Below are 24183 nucleotides of genomic sequence, written 5' to 3' on the forward strand. Positions count from 1 at the left end.
CTTTGGAGTTTGAAAGAAACCATGGATACACATGCACACATACGTTCACACACAGCTCAACAACAGCAACAGCCCCCATTTAGAAGTGGGTTTTTTAGCTGGCAAGGCGCCACTGTCGGTGCATCAGTCACAGGAGGACATGGGTGAAGTCAGAGCCTGACAAATCCAGGGTATTATCAGGCCTTTGTCCAGCCTGCAGCTGTCACTTACCAGGCTAGTGGGAGAGGATGAGGGGGACAGAAGGGAATTCATGACCTATCCCTGTAACCACAGAGGAGGATTGAGGCATTCAGAGATGAAACATATGGGAGGAAAAAAAGACAGAAATGAAGAGAGGAAAAAAAATAGGAAGATATTTTTAAGAAGATGGAAAAGAGAGTAAAGTGGAGAGGGATAGAAATACTGGAAGAGGGCTATATGCTTCAAATGCTTCCTTTTGATTGCTGCAAAATCATGGAAGATTGGCCGATATATGCTGATTTCCTCTGAAGACTAAAAAAATGTTTTATCTTTGTCCCTCTCCCCTTCAAAAATGACCAGCGGTAATGCAGATCTAATCTGCTTCTATCATCGCGGTAGGTCCCAAAGGCTGTCCATCTCCCCAAAAAGCCTCATCTTTCTGTCTTTGAAATAAATGAAAGTCCACAGGGCAATGGAATAAAGATGAGCTAAGCCTTTGACTTGATGCAAGATTGCCGAAGGGCCCAAACTTAAGAAGCCTGCCCCATCATCTGCTGCATGGAGATACTGAGGCCAGAGCACGAAACCAGATAATCTGATAGAATTTCAATCAACACCGATCAGATAAGTAATAACAGACCGTCTGATTTTAAAGTCACATCGAAGCCCCAGCAGTTCAGCCTTTTTGCCTTTAGTTGGGAATGAACAAGTCTGTGATAACTCTCAGAGCTCCTGTCAAACTTCATCCCTTGAAATTTTGTCTTTGGGATTATAACACTCTTTTGCTCTCATTCTGATTGGCTGGGACTGACCCCCGACCTTTTGCATGCTCACATGACCCATGTTACACTCTTGGTGATTGGATTACTCCTTTATTGGCCAATGGCAGTGGTTATAGGACATGCTGAGACTCAGCAAAGCTTTGATCCACTAACAGAAGCAAATAGGGGGACTGTGGCATAGTTTGCATCCTCGGCCTAAGCCTTGTGGTGTGTGAGACATCTGCCAAATCCTCCTGGATCAAAGGATGACTATTACACAGACAGGCGTCCACATATCCCCAACTGCAGTTTTAAAGGGCTCATGACCCCTGTCAACAGGTCAGGTTAAAAAACACAGGTGGAATGGGGGTCACACATATGTACACATATTGACACATGCACAGCACTTGTCCTTCTCCTTTTCTTTGTTCATGTTGCGAGCATGTTGTTCATGTTGCACTAGCAGATGTGCTCTTGCAGTTGTGATATTGTAAGGTATATAGAAAGCCAAATAGCATTATTTGCTTGCAGAGCTGCATTCATCACCATTCTTATAAGCTTGGGGCTTAGCTTTTTTGGTCCTCCATGGCATTTTCCTAATTTAAATAGTTTTCATAATGCCATGTATTACGGAGTGAAGGAAATGGAGCAGCATCAGAAGGAGGAGATGACTAGAGGGTCTGTTGATGAGATGGGTATGGATCCTTGCTGTTTGGCCTGACTCTGCTTGCCTGTGAATTCACAGGTTCACCTTTCTCCATAAGCCTTGAGAGTAAGCTTTCATCCAAGCTATAAATACAAGTGTCTGCAAAGTGAAGAGAAGCTAGACAGGGAACGAGAGAGACAGACAGTGTGTTTCGCTGTCTTTGTGTCTATTTCCACATCTGTGAGTTGCAATCTGTGTCATTCGGGTGTGTTTGCGTGTGTTGGGGAGCGACACGGCCACCCTGAGAGGCCAAGTGCTGATATTTCAGCCTGGGAACACACCGATGATTTTTTAGAAATCTCATTATACAAGACAAAATGAAGATGCTGGCTGTGAAAATGCTGTGGTATATGAATACTTTATCTCCCTTTTGTTTTTTAATTACTTTACAAGCGGTATCCAATTTCCCATTGACTCAGATTTTAAAAAGAGAACTTTTGGAAAAAAACAACCTTGTGGCTAAGCCCTGTAAGCTCATATGATCATGATGCAGACAGCCTGCCTGCATGTACCCATGAGTACACTTACACAACCTGTGACCTTTTTCCTTTATGCACAAACACATGGCTTATAGCAAACTGATGAGCAGTGCTCATTCATATTCCCTCATACCCATCTATTGCTGGCCAGGGTGACACATTCATACTAATTGATGAGGTAGTCTGCTGACGTAAATTGCTACCAGTTTCCCTCCCAATCTTTCCTCACAGCTCTTGTTCTTCTGGCCCATTACAGACATTGATGTATTCAGAGGGGAATTTATAAGCAGTGACACCTGATGCATCAGCCACGATCATGCTGACTAATTACGCATCGAGGTGCCCAAACATTGGGGAGCTCTCAGAGAAGGCAGCTAAATCTATCTTCTTTATTTACAAAGACAGGCCTGCTGTCGGCTGCAGAAAGTAGGCAGCCTCTGATGCCGTATGTTTAATTCCTGCTCATCCCAAATGCTTCACTTTCTAGTTCTTTTTTCCAAGCATATGAATATATTTACACTTGGAGAATTCCATAGAGCGCTTTCTAAGAATCCCATCAACTTGGTACCCCCATGGTGGGTGGAGGACCAAGAGGAGAAGCCCCTGCAGATAATCTAGATACTGCACAGGCCTCCTTTGAACTGCCATGACAAATTCACCCCTCGTTAAATCCCACCCCCACTCCCTGCCCCTTCTCGATGCAATTTCCATTTGTAGCGCCTTGAAAAATATATTGAAGTGCCATGCTGCTAGTTTTTAATTTGCTGGAGATCTTGTCTCCGTAGATCTTCTCTCATTCCACTCCCCACCACCTCATTCACCACACTCTGAAGCAGATCTTGGGTAATATACAACCACCCCTTTTTCTTAGATTGATGAGAGAGTGGGTGAGAGAAGGGCAATAGGTCTTATTGTGTAGTGAGTGTATATGGACTCAAGTAGTCTTGTTTATAGCCTGGGTTGTGGCCCTTTTTCTGGGTCCCCAGCTGGTTCCCACTACTCCCTTGGTTCCTCTGGCCCCAGTGGTGCATGTTTGAGATGCTGATGCTAGCACTGACCCTCCCTGGAGGGTCACAGAGAAAAATTTATGAGGCTGTTTGTTTTGAGTCGGCCCGGTCTTCTCTTTGACCAGCCTGAGGGATTAAGCTAATTGAACGCATTGGACTTTCAAGATCTATCTTTTCTTCTTTTTCCACCTATTACAGTCTTGTCATACGTCTCTCTCGACTGGTGGGGATGATGGCATGTACTGTTTTTCAATGCACGTTTTAGCTCGAATATATTTGGGAGGTATGAGGAAAATTAATTCAGAATTGCAGATGTTTTATTTTTTACTCACAATAGCATACTGTGTGTGTGTGTGTGTACAATGTAGCCAAGGCACACACACTTTCACACAACATATCTTCCAGGGAAACCTGGAAACCTGTGGGTGTAGTGGTGTATTTTGCAACAGATGAAACTCAACAGATGGACTCAGTGTGCATATGGAACATGTTGCATTGGTATTCAGACAGAAATACTCTTTCTGGAACTCGTAACTCTTACATATAACTGTTGCATGCTACTTTGGCCGTTAAAAGCGATAAAAACTCATTGTATGATAAAAGATATGAAATTTAAGAGAATGCCTTTTTTTATGAGCCTTTAAGTGTTGTCAGTTTCACTCAAAACAAAGTCAAAGACATTTAGTCAGTGTAGCTTTGTTGTTTAATGACTACAATTAGGTAATTCAATTTCTTTAACATCTCATATGCTATTCAAGCAACCTCATGCAAAAAGGGAAACATTAAATAAAGGAAACATTTATTTGGTAATGAACAGTAATAGAGAGACTTCATCATCACCCCAGAACCTAAAACCATAAGCCATCTCACACTCCAGTGAGCCACTTAATTGCCCACATCCACATAAAAGGCCTAATGTACGCTCCCTGCACTCCTGTCCACATAAAGCTATAGGAATCAAATGGAGTATAACTAATACAATTGATTTTGATCAGGCAGTACGAAGAACACGACAACCGTGTCTCGCCAAGTGCGACTCAGGGGCATGCACCGGGATCCGTGCATCCTTTATGAGCTGCTATTTATTGTGCTTTTAATGAAGCTTGATTGGCAGCATGTCCTAGTGCCCATTATCATCAGAAGGATGTGCTCATTCTAATCTGCAATTATCACCATAATTGCACCCAGAATCCTCTGGGCCCAAATAAGCAATCACTTCCACCACTGTCGTGCCACCTGTAAGTGCTACTCAGGAGGACACAAACAATGACAGGGTGACAGGTCCTCGTGTCAAGTGTCCATTTTGAAAATGTTTTTGGCTTTTTCTCCCCTTGCTCCTTGTTTCATGCGCCTGCACTTCTGTGCTCTCATTGGTGTTTTTCAGTTTCTTCGTCCTGGCTGACATTGTTTCTTTCTTTTCTCTCACATGCTCTTGATTAGCCTTTCAGTTTTCTCTCAGAACACCCCTTCTACCTTTATCTCCTTTTCCTTCCCTCACCCTATCCATCCCACTCCCTACATCCCCAAGCTCCCATCCCCTCCCAGCACAAATTCTTAACCTTTGGTCACTTTCATCCCTGCGGTATGCATAAATGCAGGCCTATTATCAAGCCAGTTGTCTCATCATAATTATGCGTTTTGTCATGTGCTGCCTCTGTAGCTGGTGATAAAAGAAGAGCCTGATTAAGCTGAGGGAAGGCTATTGATTCCTATTGACAGGCCCCTCAAAGCCCTTTAATGAAGGGGATGTAAATGAGGGTTTTCCACAGTGTTTAATGACTGCGTACCATAAAAGGCCAACATTCTCCTGCAGTCTAAAAGGGACATGCATCACGCACAATGGTGCACGAGGGACACTTTCAGTTATAGGGATGTTCAGGAGCAACGGCCGGAAGAAAGGAGGGTGGGAAGAAAAAGCATAAAGGGATGTCAGTTAGGTATGCGAAAGGGAATCATGACTGTCAGATCAAGGGATCCTCAACACAATTTAGAGGGGTGTTTGGGTGGTCAAGTGAATGATTCAAATATGAAAAAGCATCTGTAACAAGATGCTAGCTAGAGTAATGTACCAGGTGTTTTTGAGTGAGGGGCGATACTGAAAAATGACCTTCAAATTACCACCTACAGTATCTGCATTTAAAACAGCTTGTTTCTCTTTCTCTCTCTCTCCCAGCAGTCAGATGGCTCCCAGTAACCACGACCGGATACAGAGGCTGAGGCATGAGTTCCAGCAGGCCAAGCAGGAGGAGGACATCGAGGACCATCGGCACACCTACAGCTTCGACCAGTCCTGGGTGAGTGTCCGATAGAAGCCACGCTCCATCAGAGCAGCGCTGAGCTGCACAGACCCAGAAACACATACTGTATAATACCCGAGACTCAGCGCTCCAAGGGTAATTCCCACCACTGCACCACTGGACATTCTGGTCATCTCCAAATGAATTCCTGACACTCAGTTCAGTTATTTTCCCATTCCTACAGAACTCAATCTGAATCTTATTTCTTTACCTATCTATGTGCAATATAACCTAACTTCAGTCAGAGTGACATTATTCTGTATGTTGGCAACCAGAAAATCAGTATTTCAGTATTTCTATTTTAAGAGAAAATACCTTTTGTCATTGGTATTCTCATAATGATTATCACTATTACCCTGTTTATTTGGTCAAATATCCAGTGGATTGAAATGTTATAATATATTTGACTATTTCCAGTTGATGTTAGTAATACAAATACATGAATGTGATTTGTTTCCTGCAATCATTCCCAGGAGAATCCATTTTATTATAAATATCTTTCAAGGTAAGAGAGAGTGCAGACTGCAATAAACGAATGTCATACATTCCTGCACCCAGGGACTAACAGTAATAATAATAATCAACTTGTGAAATGAATAATAAGTGATAAAGCACAGTATAAATCCCAGCACAAGAGCAAGCTTAGCTGCTTCCGTCAGTCCTCTAACAGCGTCATCCTTTCAGACAGTGAAAACTGTACGAATGCCAAACTGTCTGACTCATGTCCTTAAATCTTAAGGCTTCAGTCCCAACTTCTGCCAAATTTCTTTGACTAATTTCTAATTTCCGGGGTCAACCTTTGACCCACAACTAATTGTGCTGTTCCTGTCTTGGAAATATGACACACTGGCGGCGGGAAGGAGGAGAGGAGACGAATGAGGGGAACATTTGATGGCAAATGACAATTCAGGACTTTGAGGCAAAGTAAGGGAAGAGAAGTTGAAGACAAAAAGAAACACTGTTCATTTTCATTTTCATTAGACTTGATTAAACGGATGTTTAAATTAAAAAAATTTAAATTAAAATTTAAGAAAACTTTTCTTTAAGCCGTTCTCCTCTCCCATGATTGATCTGTAACGGGATTTACTCATAATTGGAAAAATGTAATCAAGTTAATTCCGTTGTTAATTCACCCAGACTTGACTGATCTCATATTCCTCCCTGCTGTGCATGAAAAGTTCAGCTGTGCCTGGAGTGTAAGTACAGAAGCTTGTCTGTGTCAGGCCTTTCAACTGTCTCAGAAATATCTTTCCATATAACCTGTAATATCACCGATGATCTTAATATGTCTTAATTAGAGGTCAGACATCCTATTATTTTAAAATATTATCAAACTCTTAAGAGAACCAAACTCATAGCCAAGCAGAGACAGTTCAGAGGTCAAATATTTGTATATTTAGCGGTGTAATGGCTTGAGACAGACATGGCTTTTTTGTCCTGTGACCTTTCTAACCTGGTTGTAGAAGGAGGCGACTAATTGTTGCGCCAAGTTGAGCAATTTTCCAAATTATGGGTCAGAGCGTCAGACCTTGAAAGTTAAAATATTTGGCATCCAATTTTCTTAACAATTATCAGCGTCAGTTTGTCAGTTGAATTTGTTTGGAGTGGTGGTCTGATGTGGCAGGGATCTTCTGTTGTTTTTCTTATGGTCTAAATGAGTTTGGGTTAGCCTTAACCGCACACTTCCCACCATGTTTTACAGATACAGAGAAAAGCAGACTTTATTTACTCTGGATTTGCTTCAGTGTTAGTCCAACTGATGGTTGAAAATCACTGAAAGCGGTCATCTTTCTCCACTGTTTTCTCAATCTCTCTCCTTCTTCCCATTCTCGCTGTCAAAATGAGATGTTAACTGTTTGTTCAGCGCTAAGCAGTCTCCGTCTTTCTCTCTGAGACTCTGAGCTCCTAATTGCTTGTGATTGTTGACATTGTTGAGCATACCCCTGCTACTCCACTGGTAATAAGATACAGGGCCAGCCCCTGAGTATTGAAGTCTATTTTATTAGTTCTCTTTCATGTTATTTTAGTCCTGCGTAGAAAGATTCACAATGGCAGAGCTTGTTAGGAAAGATACAGCCGTACCCATGTTATGTGCTGACACTGATTAGAGGAACTCGAGGGAAATCCTGTCTTAGTGTCATCCAAAAGCAAAATGAATATGGCTCTATTTGAGTCGTATGGAACAAGCATTTTGATATGGAAAAAAATGTTGACAGAAAAGGAAGAGGGACAAACGTGGGGTGACGCATCTGCCATTTGATTTGTTTGTGAAAAGAAGAAAAGAGAAATTACAAAAGCCTTCAAAGATGTACATGCAAAGGCTGGGCCAAGAGGTAAAAATACACCAGAGAAACAAACTCTTAGCTGTATATTTTTAGACTAGATTATGAAACAGAAAAGTCTATACGACTTTCAAAAAAACTGACCTGAACTTGTTGCTGCCAACTGTGAGTTGGTAGCATGACGTCACCAGCGTTTTTAGAAGATCTTTTGACCCACAGTGAAAAACATAACCTTGTGCCTTCATTGCATTCCAACCTATTAAAACAACTTTATGTGCAGAAATGGATATATTTTTCTCTTTTACAGTGTATTTTGCTCCGTGTCATTGCTGAATGTTGTCCACGGTGATGAAAGCGAAACCTCTATGACCTCTACTTTTTTTTGTAAATCAAAACATTCAGTGAATAGAAGCAGGAAAAGGCACGATGTTTGAGACGGCAGTTAAATGCCTACCACATCAAAGTCTGCAGAGCTGCACATTGATGTACATTGTCCCTGAGAACTCAAGGTTGTATTGTAATGGCTTGCACGCAGATTCTACAAGCCAGAACAGAAGCAGCTGCTTCATAGCTTCTCAAAATGTGACATGCGGTGTAATATTTTTACTGTATACTGTTGATCAAAACAAACGGCACCACCCGAGATTTATTCAATCACATATCCTGACATTTAAAAAGTGATGAAAGTAATAATGTCAAAACAATCTCACCTCTTGGTCCTTTTGGTAGCTGCTGTGATGCTCTCAATCATATCACATGATTTTGATCAGCAGATGGAGGCTATCCAGGTTTCATGGAAATGTAGATGTTAAAATTTTCTCTTTTTTAGCACTTTAAGGGCTGCTTGTTGTTGTTGGTTTTAAAGCTGAGTTTCAAAGCTAATTCTTGACCTTGGAAACAGAAGTTGACAAAAGAATCTCACCTCAAGGTCCATTTAGGATCTTTTCTTGATCTTCAATCATATTGCATGATACAGCCTACCCAGTTGTAATGCAAATGTTGATGTTCAAATTTCCAATTAGTAATATGATTGAATGCTCCAGATCAGCTACTAAATGGACCTAGAGTTGACATTATTACACTGTTTCCAAGTTCAAGAATACATTTTAAAACTAAATAAATATTTATTTATTTTGTCTGTGGTCACCTTCTGTGATCACAGGTCAAACCAACTGTCCAACTATATTGCCAGCAATGCATCTTCTTCCACTCAGTGTAAACAACCTGCTGTAACACATTACCCCCTTAAAGATGTTTCACTTTTAGGGGGGAAATGTGGTAGAAAATGATCACCATAATGAGGAACAGGTACAGAAAGAGCACATGGGGCAGCAAGAGGTGTGAGGCTCCCTCTCTGTGGGTTTGACCCCGGCTTGTCTCTGGGGTGTTGGAGACTGAGCTCAGGTATGTCTGCTGTGAACGCCTGTAATGACAGTGCCGAGGTCAGTCCTCGAACCCCGGCTCCTCCTTAATGGAATAATGACCAGGACACTAGAAGCCCTGTCTATCATGAAGCCCCCAAGCCAACACTCACAATTAGAGCTGGCATGTTTTCTCTCCCTCCCTGCTGCTCTGCTAGAGGGGATTTCCAGATGTTCATCATAAAGCGCTATGTATTTTCCAAAGAGTTGCCTTTTTCTCTCTCGCTCTCTGTCTGCAGCAATAAAATCAATTTGTGCTGTTGGGTTGGAGCTCCAATGAGCATGACCACACAGAGGAGCGTGAGCACCATGCTGGCACTTTGGATCAAACACACCAACAGCAGCTTGTAAAGCCCTTATTTATGTGAATTCTTTTGATTTTATTATCATGCTATCTGCTGCTACCAGGATTCATGTGTCTACAACCATTTGTTGAGTTTATGCAAACTCGGGCTACTCTATATGGTGCTTTCATTTCGGTGAGTGTTTTTTTGTGTACAGCCAACTATTTCTTATGTGATCATGTGAAGCATAAACCTCTTTTAGCCGCAGTCACTTGACTTCCCAGAAGCTATGGGTCAGAGTTAAGACAACGTAGCTCTGTGCCATGACAGTGTAGGAGCCCCCGGCTGCTACCATGCAGACTGTATGTTCACTTCTGTAGCAGGACTGAGATAAAAAATTCATAAATAATATGATTCTTTTATGTTAAAGACTGAAACACAAACACACATTCTCAAAAATATTGTAACATATCAGATGTCTTACAATGATGGAACTGTTTAAAGGCAACCTTGTAGAAGAAGCACCTTAACATATAGAAAGCAGCAGAGAAATCCTTTTGCCACTCTTGATTATCTCTGTGAGACTCAGCTTTCTCAGAGCGATGAGAAGATTCTCTTTCTTCAAGATGCATTTCAAACTTGGTGACTTGGATATCAGAGTCCTCTTCCTACTACTACATCGATTATGATGCTTATGATCTCCTTTGAGCTCCTTCTCAACTATGCTAGCGCTAGTTGTCATGGCTGCATGGGTTAAGTATGGACAGTGCTGTTCAATGTTGTGCAAGCAGCAAGTGTGTTTATTGTTTGTATGATTACATCCGCAACAAGCTTTAAGACTTCACTACATATGTGAAAGAACACCACACAAACACAAACTTAATTATAAAGACGTGTGAGTGTGGAATGGATTTCACATAGCAAGAACATTATCGTTGCTCTGTTCAGCCCTGCTGCCAAATCACAGATAAAACACACATCTGCACTCACAAGCGCGCACAGATGTACGCATGCCTTCACATCCAGCAATTTTATTGAGCTCAATTCACTTAGAAACTATATCTGTTCACAGATAAGATAGAGGGGGGGGAGAGGAGAACAAAACGATTACACTTCTCTTATGTGGGCGTGATAATATTTCTCAGCACTATTACCCCACACAGATATCTGTACTGCAAAAAAATGAGACTCCAAGATTTTGTTCTGCCTTCCGTGCATGCTGTGGAGTCCTGAAGCGATAAAGAGATAACCAAACCACCCTCCCATTCACCATGGTTTCCTGGGCCAGGCACTGGGAAATGGCAGACCACACTGCTTGCTCTCGGATGGATACTTCGCCCGGAGCTACACACCCCGGCGACCACAAATGGACTGGGCTTGTTTATAATAAATTGGCGGAATTGGGTCGGTGCAAAGACTTTAAGAGAGAATCATTATCCAACTGGGCTTTTGTCAGGAAGTGGTGTTTCACTACCATTCTCTCACTTTCTTCTTGTTCTGTCTGCCCATTAGCAGCTTAAATGCCTTCCATATGTCTGTTTGTGTACAGCGCGGGTGCTCTCTCCAAACTGTTTCCTATGTGGTCTACAAACATAGCATCATGAGGAGTGTGGGCGGTGAAGCCATATGTTAGTGTTGACCCATTGCAGCAACCTGCTTTGATATCTGAAAGGTCTGTGACCAGCTCTGAACCAAGAAATATTACACCTTGGCTGTCTTGCTTGTGTTTTGAACTTTTAAAACCGGGCTCCCTCCCAGCTGTGTTCCTGTTGCCGGATTTTTGATAGCTGCAAATAATTTTCATAATTATGCCCCCCACCCACCCCCCCACACCCCACCCCCGTCCCAGCTCACCGTCTGTGAACGCTCCTATGTTTAAACAGGTGGGGAAGTCTTTTTTTTTTTTTTTTTTCTTCTCCATGCTTCGTCTGACACTTTGTCTGACACCACCAAGGAAACAAGGGAGAGATAAAAGCGTGCCGTATCGACATCATTTTTCACATTATTGGATAAAAACGAACATGGACGTCTCTTTGATTCGATTTCAACAAATGTCATGTTTTATATGGCATTGTATTCCAGGCCTAACATGGAATAATCTGATTCTCCTTCCCTGCCTAATGCCATTACATTGACTGATTTTCTCTCCTGGCTATTTCTCATGCATTTCTCTTGGCATGGCGTCATCCAACTCAACCCTTCAGTTTTAAACCGAAGCGTCAAGCACCTCCGGATTCCTCACCACTTCCTTTCGAATCACATTAAAAGCCGTCAGTGTGCGTGACTAATTATTTTCTCACCACCACAGTCAAATAATTTCTCCTTTTCCCGTACAGTTCATCTGATATTCGTTTATGTGCTATGCACTTTCCAGGCTGGGGGAAACGTGTTGTTTCAGCGAAACCTGAAACATATGAGTCCAATTCACTTCACCCACGTGGAAAACTGTTGTGTTTTTAGGACTTGGAGGGCTTGAGAAAGGACATGGTATTGACGCTGAGTGAAATGTAATTGTGCTGTTATTGCAGCTGTCCAAGTGAGGAGGAAAGCAACCATTTCAAGAACACAAGATGTTTCCAAGTTGATGTTTTCACTGACAGCCTTTCCATCCATCAACACACCTTTACCCCATCAATCCACTCTGTCACGTACTATTACCTCTTCCCCGCAAACACATAAACACCAAATTCAAGAAAATCTCTCCCAAACTTTCAAACACTGATTATTTAGAGGTTCTGATAAGTTTCTTTTTAATTCAGCTTGCTGGTAAAACAGTAAAAATAATTTCAATCTTTAGCAAAAATTTCTATCCGCAATCCCACCTGTCCACCACATTCCCATCCTAGCCTTATGAAAACTGACACTTGGTCAAGCCACGCTTGCGACACCTCAGCTCGCCTCTGTTTAATTGGCTTGTCATGTTCTTTCATCAGCCAGCTCGTTAGCAGTGTGCCTGGTGTTGAGGGAGATGATATCTCCATGTCAACCCCTCTGATGATCAGACAACAAACACACATACACACTGGTAGGGGTTCCTGCTGTGTAGTCAAATCTGTGAAATGAAGCATACATAATACTGATCTATATCTTATGTCTCCAGCACACTGGTGGTGCTTACTTTGTTCGCAAATACACAGCACATTATGAAAACTGTTTGAATTTTCATGAAAAACCTTTATACTTGCTATTCTTAACACACTTTTTCTTTCTGGGGAACAGCTTTCTGATGCACACAAACTGGTGTTTAATAAAAAAGAAAACAGAGTTGCTAGCATATGCAGTGATAGCCGCTACAGCTGAACAGACAAAAACAGCTCCATCAACAGAAAGTCATTAACAGAAAATCCAGAGAAGAAGGCGCAACAGTAATTGGCCAGCACACAGTTTGACTGTAATGAGAAATGCATTCAAAATCCTTTAGAAGGAAGAATGCTTCATGCCAAAGTCATTGAAATATAAACGAAATCAGAGCAAATCACAAGTCATAATGACATCAAAGACATCCAACCACATGATCCAAAACTGCAGTGTAAGTGTATTTTCAGCTATATTTAATTATTATAATGTATTTGTTACATGGTCAGCACACCCAAGACTAGTTAAAGTCATCTTAGACACTTTTGGTGTATAGAAGAATCGTAATATCTGCATGAACACAATCATCAGGGGACTTTTTGTCCGCTGGCACAGGTGCATTTTCATTGCTATTGTCATTATGGAATCACACTCACTAACTACCTGTTCCCTGGGGGCAGCCCAACACACAGGAGGCATCACACTGTCATCCCACCTGCTGTGCTGTGGGAATTATAATCCATCATCTAAGTGTGTGTATATGTGTATATGAGCGTGTGAATGTTTTCTCTTTTTGCAGATTTGTGCGAGCATGTTTTGGTCTGTGGGTAACCACTGTGTCCAAAGACAGAATATGTCAACCATTTCTTCTGATGCTACTGTCTGTTGCTGTGTGTGTCTTGACTTGTGTAATTTGGTTAATGTTACAGGCTAACAACGGGACGGAGACGGCGAGCGGACGCCATTCAGTAACCGTGGATACTCAGGTCCAGAAACAGCAGCAAGACGACAGAGATGGTTTCCAACAAGCACAGAGACAGTACAGCTCCCTACCACGGTGAGACATCTTTCTTCCTGTCCTTTCTGTATTCCATCTGTCTGCCTGTCTGTTTGTGCCCGTGCCTCTCTGTGACTTATCACGTTCTTGCTGCCCTTTCTCGACCTCTTCATTTGACTTTTTTTTTTTTTTTTCTGTCAATTTCTTTTCCTCATATTTGTGCCTTTACTCCTTTTCCTCCACACTTTCTTCGGCATATCTCTTTGGTTACCCTCAAAGTCAATCACCACAAAGACACTTTCAACTCATCTCCAGACATTTAAATGATTCTTAGCAAAACTCTTTGAATATAATCATTTAATATGATCGCTTGAAATTATTTGACTGATATTCAACTTCATTAAGTCAATGTTGACCCTGAGGAAGTGGTGACTTTGTCACAGACATCTTCCCCACTCTCCAACTCCCTCTCAAAACGTGTTTTTAAAAGGAATTTTTTCTTGCCAATCTCTCGCCTTACACATCTTGAGTTCAGAGCTACAACTGCTGCTCTTAATGTTCTCCATTCCCCTGTTTCGATTCTTTTGCATATTTGTCAAAGAGATGCCAATAAAGCTTACCATATCTTACATCTCGAGGCCTCGGGGGGGAGAAGAGTTTAGTATCAGTATTTGCATTTCCTGCCATCACTCCGTGAAGTATCTTTACCAATCCTCTGAAGCTCTCTAATCGCACTGTAGTCAATGCAAATTGCAAAGCCAACCAATGCTGGTGGAAAATTCCCACATTTTAAGCTTTACACACTGAAAAAGAAAGTCACTAAAGGCACTAATTCTACACTTTGACTGACACAGGGATTTAAAATTAGTAACAATAAACGTTATTTTCTCTCCCTGTTAAATATTTCCACATTGAAAATAATCTAGTGTGAGTTTTTCATAATATGAAATGTACATTATGTTCTCAAGTGTTGGGAGGGAAGTTGGAGTGAAGTCTGATTTATTTAAGTTTTGCTGCTTTGCCAACTTAAACAATGACAGAACACTTAATGTGTATATGTATACGTGTGTGTGGTCTTTTCATTTTCTTGGCCAGAGTAAGTCTGCTCTCTTGTGATTTCAATCTCTCTCTGCACAAACAGCAATCATTTCTTCATAGCCATCCTCCTTTGCTCTGCTGTCTCTCAACAGCCACAGTCGGGTCGATTAAAACATGTTCCTGTCTATGGCTATGGATTTGTGGTCCACATGGACGTATAATCAATGTGGTCTGTATGAGCCAGGCCAATCTATAGATTCCCTTCATAGGTGTTATCTGCTGGCATCTCATGTGATGTGACAGTTGCCTCCGAACCCTCCCATCTCAGCGAGTTGCTTCTCTTGGGAAAGTTGGTCTGGCCGGCCAAAAAGCCCGGCGAGGATAGCCTTTGATATGCATTCCTCTCATAATCTCATAGCGTCTTTTAGCAAACAGTCGCATGAGCTCAGGTTTGACATTTGACCCCGGCTAAGGCTTTTCAGATCTCGTGTCTCGGCACGGCTCCTCATTAAAGAACTAAAGTCTTACATCCCCAGATTAATAACCACAATTCCCTCTAACTCCAACCACCTCTCTTTTGGAAGCCCTTCATCCTTTCCTTCTCTTCCAAAACAGGAAGCCTGAGCAGTCATCCGTTCAGCCAAAAGGGGACATTCCGCTCAACAAAAAAAAAAAAAAAAAAAAAAAAAAACTCCTTCCCAAAGAGCTTCCAGAAGAAGCCATGGTAGCTGGTTATCTGATGACAGCCAGGCTAAGCTCAGTGTCTGGGATGTGAGGATTGGAGGAGCACTAATGAAGGCTTGTTGTCGGAGCAGGATTAGCAGTGACAGGCAGTGGAGGGCGAGAGGGGCCGGGAGAGGAACGAGTGTGTTAGTAGGAAAGACAGACCACTGATTAGCCTGAAAGAGACACACTCGCACACAAAAAACACACACAAACACACACATGAATGCAGTCAAGATAAGGTTCTTAACAGTGGCCTGAGTGAACAGCCAGTAGCTCGCCCATCTACCCATGCAGCTCTTACATTCCTCAGCCAAAACAACATTGTTCCACACCATAAAGAAAACATTATTCCAGGTTTGTAGACAATTTATTTGTACAGTATAGGAATGATTGTTCCATTGCCCATTGCATGCATTTTGGTTTTTTCCCAATCATTTTGTGTCTGTACGTGTGTGTGTGTGTGTGTGTGTGCATTCTCCTCCTTCTCATAAACTCTGATTCTTCCCAGCTGTTTTAAAGAAACACACAGCGGCCACAAATTTTTCTGCGAGCCAACTTCCTGGCCTTGTTTGTTATGTTCTGTCATTCTAAATTTATCCCACTCTTTGGCATGATGTATTTTCCCATCCCCTCCCTCTGTAAATGTAACTAATCTACTTTGTGACATATTCTGGCACAGGAGTAGAGGTGATAAGAGAACTAGTTCCCCCGATGCATCAATCACGAATACATTCCCGTGGAACAATGCCATCTTTGCTCTCTTCTCATCGCCGCCGCCGACTTCGCCCCTAAATCTCCCTTCTTCACTTATCTACTTTAGAAAACTAAAAGGTAATTCTGGAAAACGCAGATCGCTGCCTCATGCAACAGGCGTCCCAGGTTTCTGAACAAGCGGCTCCCTCATGAGCGGTGCTGGCTGCTCTGTAAGCCAAGCCGGGGTGTAAATGCATGGCGGCTCGCCCAGACAGCAAAACCCAGATATGGAGCATGTGGTGGGGCTCTCTCTGCAGTCTGTCCCTACATCTGCTCCGCCGCCAATTACCCTCATATTTACACATGAGCTACACGCATGCACACACACACACACACACATACGTAGGGCGGAACAAGATAATGCGCTTGTGTTGCAAGTACAGTACATAAATGCATTCACATTTGTCCACACATGCATAAATGTAAAGCAAAGCTCACACATACTCACATTTCAGTGTCATGTGCGTCAGCGCTTCCCCTCCCCTTAGATATTCTTGACCACAAGGGCTTCTATTAGCAGTGCTGGAATCGTGGGATTCTCATTAGAGATTATACATAGAGATTGTGCAAGGGAGAGCTGAATAAAATGGCAAGAAGTAGGAAGAAAATATTACAATGCAGTTAATGTACAAGCATCACATTGCATTACACCTGTTGATATCACCACAGTAACACCAAACACATCAAGATATATTAAGCTTTAATTATATTCCCTGCAGTAACTTTGTTAAATGTTTTCATATACTTCATGATAGAGAGCAACAGTGGGTTTTGCATGGACTTACAGAACCGGGGTCACATCCGTGTTACTGAATAGGAGACTGCTGCTGTGCAATCAGCATGTTTATGTTCATTCATACAGAGCAGCAATCGCAGTGAGCAGAAGGTTTGCAGTGAAGGTGACTGTGTTAGATGTGTGTTACTGAAAAGCAGCAGATTACTCAATCTTTCAACTCTTACTCAATTCTTTCAACTTCCTCAACATTTATCTTCACTATCAACAATCTCCACCGCCATCACAGACTTGCAGAAAACACAAGCAGCCTATCACAGTCCTTGCGGTCCCCATTTGGTCCCCCTTTGTAGCCGCTGTAGCTCCGAAGGGCTTTTTTTTTTCTTTTGGCAAGTCATTTTCTCTCAACATTTCAGTACATACAGAATAAGAAATCAGATCCATTTACCTTATTTTAAGTCTCAGTTTTAAAAAAAACACCAGTTTGTCAGAAACACAGGCGCTTTGAACAATAAGTAGCCTATTCTATCTTTTGTTCCTCTCAGCCTCTCTGGAATGAGAGCCGCCAGATAAGAAGTGCAGGCGCTTTGGTCTAAAAGCATGCCGGGCTCCTGTTACCCTCTGCAGCCTTGTATGCTGTGAACTCAGAAGCCTTTTAAGCACACAGCGGGTCAGTGAGGTGTGAATGGGATTTCTCTTAGCACCCCTGACGTAAAAGACACTGTCACAGGTCTTCCATCGCACGTCGGCCTTAATGGATCCTAATAATGGAGGAGCAGACTTAACACTTTACCCAAAGACCTGGCAAATCCCAATGACAGCTTTCCAGGGCCAATTTCTGGAAAGGGGAGCATGCGTGGCGGGAGGCATGCATGTGTGTTTTGTTTGTTTTTTGTATGAGAGATAATACGTGTCTGTATCTTAGGCCGTCCTGTCAGTGTAGGGGCTGGCAGGCGGACCGAGGACGAATAGAAGGCGGTTAACGCCGTGAGGCCTGCCATTACTGTGTCTGTGCTGTAAGTGCACCCGTCTGCAACTCCAAAAAGGAGTTAAATGGATGAAAGCAGCCATTTTTCTCAAGGAGGTTTTAACATTTGTGTTTGTTTACAATGTGGAACTAATAGTCCTGTGGGTGTTTCAGGCTTCCTCCATTTGTTTCCTGTCTCTTTCATGTCTCAGTCTTTATGTCACTGGATTCAGTGTAATCATGCAGGAGGCTATAACACATCCCTCTTTGCTCCACTCGTGTTGCTTTCAGTTTTTTTAACGCGATGCCACTACCACATCCCCTTTTCATCTGACAAAATGTGAAAATGGCCACACTCTGCTGAAGTGCAGTTTCTTTTGAAATCACCTTCAATAGTGCTGACCCAGGGGCCGCTGCAGAAAAAAGCTATCTTTTCTGAGCAGAGTTAACTGCTATTCTCTTCTTTTCCCTTTAGATTCAGGTCCTTTTTAAGGTGACTCAACAGCACGATTGACCTCTTTACCTGTCTCTGTGTGTTTAGGCAACCTCGAAAGAACCCCAGCACGGCATCCCAGGACTCATGGGACAAGGTGTACCTGCCAGCAGAGGGCTTCCAAGCCGCCAAGGAAAACCCTCGCCACTCCGGCAGCCATGGATCACGTAATGGCTACCTGGGAGCGTCCAGCTTTAATGCCCGTGTCCTCTTAGAGACTCAGGAGTTGCTAAGGCAGGAGCAGAGGCGCAGAGAGCAGGAGGCCAACAAGGGCAGGCCACTTCCTCCACTCGAAACCCCCAGCAGCAGCACCTACGACCACACTCAGGCCCCAAGCTCTGTGCCAGTGCAGGCCCCACCTCAATCCAAGGGCCCCTACAGACAGGACGTACCCCCATCCCCTTCTCAACTGGCCAAGCTTAGCAGGCATCACAGCTCAGAGAAAGGGAGGCCGTTTTATTCCTGAGAGAGCGACAAGGAACTGGAAAGAGGATGTTTTGGGAGATGAACAGGGAATTATACAAAGAAAGCAATTAATCTGTTTTTTAAAAATGCTGAGATACAAAGATTTTTATGGGAATGTTGATATAAAATGTTAATATTTAAAAAAAAAAAAGATTTTTAATGATATGAATCATGATCCTTTTTAGCTTTATGAAAAAGGAAAGGTTTGAGATGTTTATTGTTTAGCATCTATGTGTATAAGTGCCTTCTAGTCTATTGACGATTCACATTTTGTAGGCAGCAGCCCCATTTTTTTTGTTCATGATCTGCAGCTCTGACCCATCCATCTGACACATTCCACACAGTAGACATCACAGCAGAAGGCAATATGTTTTCAGGCCACTGCTGCATCGCTACATCTGCCAGCAGTCTGACCTAAACATCATAAACCCAAGCACAAGACACGGCCCAGGTTGTTTTTTTTTTTGAGTTTTGCTATTCATGGGGACTTTGTCAAGCACTATGTGTTAATGTACGTGTGTGCATCTGTGTGTGCATAAGTGTATGTGAGTGTGTGGAGGTTAAGCAGCTTGTGTGAACTGTGGAGTCACAGCTTGGGATTTTTGGCATGACGGCTCACCCCTAACCCCTCCCCCCCTTCACTTCAGAGAAACATCCCTTTTCGGTTTCAGATACTCAGAGTGTGTATCCTCCTTCCAACCCTCTCTTGTATTCAGTATGATAATCCTAAATTCTCTCTTCCCCTCTGCTGGCTGCTTTATCTGCATTTTTTTCTCTTCACATTGTCACCCTCACCATACGGCACTCTCCATGAAGCAAAACAGCTTTAGATCTCCTTTGTTCCTACCCTGCCCGCCCACCCAGGGAATCCAGCAGTATAAACGGGGTCAGGTCTGGGCTATTAATTATTGTACCTCATTATAAATGAATAGACCCCTTTATGCGTGTGTGTTTGTTGTCATGCGTGGCGAGGAGGAAGAAACAGCGACCTTTCCGGTGAGGCTATGGCCCCGACCTTGCCTAGAATGATTTGGCTATAACTGAAACCCGCTGGAGCCTGAGCTGTTCCTTGCTGAATATTTCATCGGGGTGGTTACACGGGAAACCATATCAGCTCTGCAGTGGGTGGCCTCAGTGTGGGACTGCCTATCTATCGCCCCGATACAATGGAGCTGATTTTGTTTTCCTTTCATGATTATGTCCATTGATAGAAAACCTCTCGGGAGCTTTTCAATCAATAATTAGTGGTGCATTTTTAAAAGTGTATGTGTGTGTGTGTGTGAGTGTGTGTTCTTGTAGTTGCATCCTTGTGAGAAGGAGAGCATGAGTTTCAGATGAGAGCGAGGACTTTTGTGCAATGGAAGGCCTTTTTCTTGAAGGGCAAATCTGAGGAGTAGTTTTTGATTTCAAGGTTAAAATAAGGTTTAGATTCATTTTAGGTCAAGTATTAATGGAACATTATGCTTACTTGCTTCCCTGCTGAGAGACAGTGTGTTTATTTGTCTAGTAATTGTAAGGCAACAGCCAGCAACCAGTTAGCTTAGCTTAGCTTAGCACAGAGACCAGAACAAAATGTCGAACTGTTCCTTTAAGGTTCAAAGAATTAACAGATTTACAAAATTAAATGACTTTTTGTTTACTTTATCCGATTTTTACAATTGTTCATGGTTCATCCATAGTTATTCATAGTTGTTTAAATTAAACATAACATATAACATACATTTAATTTTCCAGTGTTGTAAACAAGCAGAAGTCCGTACCAAACATGGTGACGTTTTCTTCCTTCTCTGTTTCATTTTTAAACCTTAGAGGGAAGTTATTTCTGAGCCAAATGAACTCCTGGGTTTAAGATTAAAACTGGAATTAAGATCATGGTTACTATTAGACGTAGAGTGTAGGCTACTAGTAGGATCTAGAGAAATATTGTAGTTGAGATTCTATGAGAGGTTCTTACAATTAAAAGAAAAAAAAGATGCTGGTATCTGTGTTTGTGCTTCCTCACACATACAATACAAGGAGATGTAAAATACTTGTATGTTTGTTCATCCACCAATGTTCCAGCGTGCATGTGTGTAGGTGGACATGTGTTTAAGTGTCTGTGAATGCTGCCAGTTACTGGATGCTCCAATATGTCTATGAATATGTCTTGGCAGCCATGCGTATGAACCACTTGGCTGCTGAGTGGGAGAAGAGCAGAGGAGTAGGAGGGAGAGAAGATGGGAGACCTGACCTTGCAGATGATTCAGTCAATGGAGTAATCACAAGTATTCCTCTGGGTCTGCAGTACAAATAGGAGGTTACGGAAAAGGCTGCTCTCACTTTTGCAGTCTCTTCTTCTTCTCTTCATTTTCATCCTTCTTCTGTCTGTCGAGTTTCATGTTTGTTTGTTTGTTTTTTTCTGGGGCAGAGTTAGACTGGGTTTGGTTTGTTAGGGTGAAAGTGGCAGTTTGTGTGTGTGTGTGTGTGTGTGTGTGTGTGTGTGTGTGTACGGGTGCGTGTGTGGAGGAAGGTTACAGCAGCTATTTTAACTGATGTTTCCATTTGTATGTGTCTAATCATGAACTGGGGAAGGGTTCAAGTGCCTGCAAAATCTAACAAGTCCCCCCCCCCCCCCTCATATGCAAATTTGATAATATCCCATAATTTCACGTTTATTATTTGTGTTGTGTAATTAATGTTTGTGGGCCGCCTCTGTAACACATGGTTTCTTCCCATAAAGCTATTGTTTCAAGGGATTGTTTTTTTTTTTTTTTATCCTGGGAGAAATGAGAAATATATTGTTGTTGTTTCATTGTGTTTTTATGACCATCCCTCATTGTGTTTTATTATCCACAATATGGTACTACGGTGGTGACTAATATGTAAGCACAGTGCAATTTTCCTTTTTACAACAGTGTATCATTAAGGACTGTTTCTGCCATTCTCTGTACATACAATATCAACTTTTTTCAAAGAATAAATTGAGGGTAGTTTCAATCCTTGTAACAATAATTTCCCTTGATTGTCTCTCTTCAACATTCACAAAAGCTTTCTCTTACTGATAACACACTAGTGAGATCATTTAAGGAAAGTAATGAATATCTTATTTTGCTATCATACTGCAGTTTATGATATTGCTGACTTCAAAATTCAAAATGAAACAGTTCAAATTGGTTATTATCTTTCAGAACTACATGTAGTTAGTTGAATCTACAGTAAGATGGCATACTTTAACTAAATAACTTGTCTTTTAGTCATCTGGTTGCCAGATTCTTCCTTATGCCTTCAACAGCTAAAAATAAACTTTAAAAAAATCAGGAATTTCTCAACAGTTCCTCTCACAACTGAAGCAATGTTGAATCAAGTTTGCACCCAAAAACTAAACCTCTGCAACAGCTACAGCTATATTGGCACTAGTTCAAAATGTGGCTCTCACATGTGTTGAAGCGGCTGTGAAAATGTGAGATTAAACCTTCCCTGTCTCCCCATCTCTTTAATCTCCATTCTTGATAGGTCACTGTAACGCCTGGCCGGGAGGTTTTGCCTTGAGCTGGCTTAACTTCTAATAACATCCTGTGATGACTCTGATGGGTGATAAAGACAATAGTCAAATTTATAATGTGCAACTCCCGGGGAAAGTCAGGTTTTAGAAAGGGCCGCGCTGGCCCAGCATCACAGAACTCCTGCCAAATCTGTCTTCATCCTGAGGAAGGGAGAGGTCTTTAAAAGGATCCGTCTGGTCAGAGAGGAAATATACTAGAAAGCACATGCATCAGGGATAAAGACATCCACTCGTGTATATATCACCTTTGGGGATAAGGATAAAATTAAGGTGAAGAGGGAGAATACTGGAAATTCGCCCAGACTGTGAAAGGACAGAGAGAGGCCTTAACCCTGAATAATACCTCAGGGGGGAGTTTAACTCAACTCTGAACATCCCTGCCGAGCTACGGTCCATTTCCTTCAATATTACCTTTGATTGAGTGTCAATAGAGCAAATGGAGAGAAATGATCCTGTGTTTGGTCCAGTCTGCCTTTTACAGTCATATGCTTTTTAGAAGCCACCAGCAGTGTTTCAGCTTTCATCCTGGTTACAAACTATAAGCTCAAAACTATATGTTTTTATAGACAGAATTCTTCCTTTTGCGTGGCACAAGATGAGGATGTCATCTTTTACCACTTTTGTTTGTAATTGCAATGGAGCCCTGTGTTGTCTTGATAGGATTTAAAGTGCATGAAATATCTCACATTATTTCATTATATGTTGATGATATTCTTTTGTTATTTACAAAGCTGGTTTCAGTTTTGTGTAGTATATTTGAAGAATATGGGAGTGTTTTAAGCTATAAAGTTAACTTATCAAAGAGTATTATAATGCCAGTAAATCTCCAGGTTTAGACATATTCATGACAACAGATACCGTATAGTATGAGGAAATATTTTAGCTTTGATAGGTAATAAAATGTTAATTTTCTTGCTATATTTCCGTTGTGATTTGTGGAAATACAGACAGGATATTCTCATGTACAACAACATCATCACAAAACTGACATCGCAGACATAAATCCAGTTGACACATCTATAGACGTGATGTAAAGCCATCAAAACACAATAGGTTTCATCCCAGTATGATACACAGCGCAGCATGTTACCTAGTGGGTACTCTGCTGTATCAGCTTGCACCGTTAACACTTTGAGGCCTGGGGGAACAGTTAAGCTGTCTTTGGCCTCGCTCTGTCCGATCATTACTCACACTGAAAGAGCTCTACTGAGTCTTTAATATCCCCCTTTTGCATTCCCACCATCATAATACTTTATAATGAAAACCTTCAGTGATTTCCAGTGATCAACAGCAGACTCTGTCATTCGGCCAGTTTGATTTCATTACTCCACTTTGTCCTCTTGACCCCTGCAGGCCAGACCAGTAGACCCCTGTGTTGGCGAGTGCAAGTGTGTTGATATGAGAAGCAGATGGGCTTCGTGTGAACTGCCGGTAGATAAAAATGCTTAGGTCTGGGGATATGGAAGATAACTTTTTTTTTATTTTAGCTTGGTGAGGCCTTAGTCGGAGTCACCTGTTTTGGGTTGAAGAACCTGCTTCTCCCTCTGATCCTCAATCTGCTGCCCCACTGGGAATTTAAAAGAGGAAGCCGGCTCTGTTGTAGGAAAATCTGTGGTCATAAATCCTGGCAGATGCGCAAGAAAAGCCAATTGTGGGAGGCTGACATGAACTCATGCACACACACACACACACACACACACATACACATACCTGGAGGATCTTCCCCAAAGCTTTGGGCAACATCTGGTGAGTGTGTGTCTGAGCAGAGGCTGGTCTCTGTAATGTGTGGGTAGGGGAAGGAGGAGGACTAATGTCTTTCACTCTCTGGACCATGGAAAGTGGAATAGGCTTGTGTGTGTGTGTGTGTGTGTGTGTGTGTGTGTGTGTGTGTGTGTGTGTGTGTGTGTGTGTGTGTGTGTGTGTGTGTGTGTGTGTGTGTGTGTGTGCGTGTGCGTGTGTGTGCAGCTGTGAGGCAAAA

The 24183-nt window shown here is 42.2% G+C and overlaps 1 protein-coding gene across 9 annotated transcripts in view; it reads left to right on the forward strand.

Annotated features, from left to right (window-relative positions):
* Positions 1-21625, forward strand: part of LOC121887977 (partitioning defective 3 homolog) — a 356909-nt gene extending 335284 nt beyond the window's left edge. For 8 of the 9 annotated variants that reach the window (XM_042399172.1, XM_042399173.1, XM_042399165.1 and 5 more), the window contains 3 exons: positions 5307-5427; positions 13422-13549; positions 18248-21625. In XM_042399172.1, coding sequence (XP_042255106.1) covers positions 5307-5427; positions 13422-13549; positions 18248-18665 — 667 coding nt within the window. In that variant the 3' untranslated portion in view covers positions 18666-21625. The remainder of the gene's footprint in view (positions 1-5306; positions 5428-13421; positions 13550-18247) is intronic. The other variant, XM_042399169.1, reaches the window with a different exon arrangement.
* Positions 21626-24183: the final 2558 nt, after the last annotated feature.

This window comes from Thunnus maccoyii, chromosome 21, assembly GCF_910596095.1.
Source record: "Thunnus maccoyii chromosome 21, fThuMac1.1, whole genome shotgun sequence".
Classification (NCBI taxonomy): Eukaryota; Metazoa; Chordata; class Actinopteri; order Scombriformes; family Scombridae; genus Thunnus; species Thunnus maccoyii.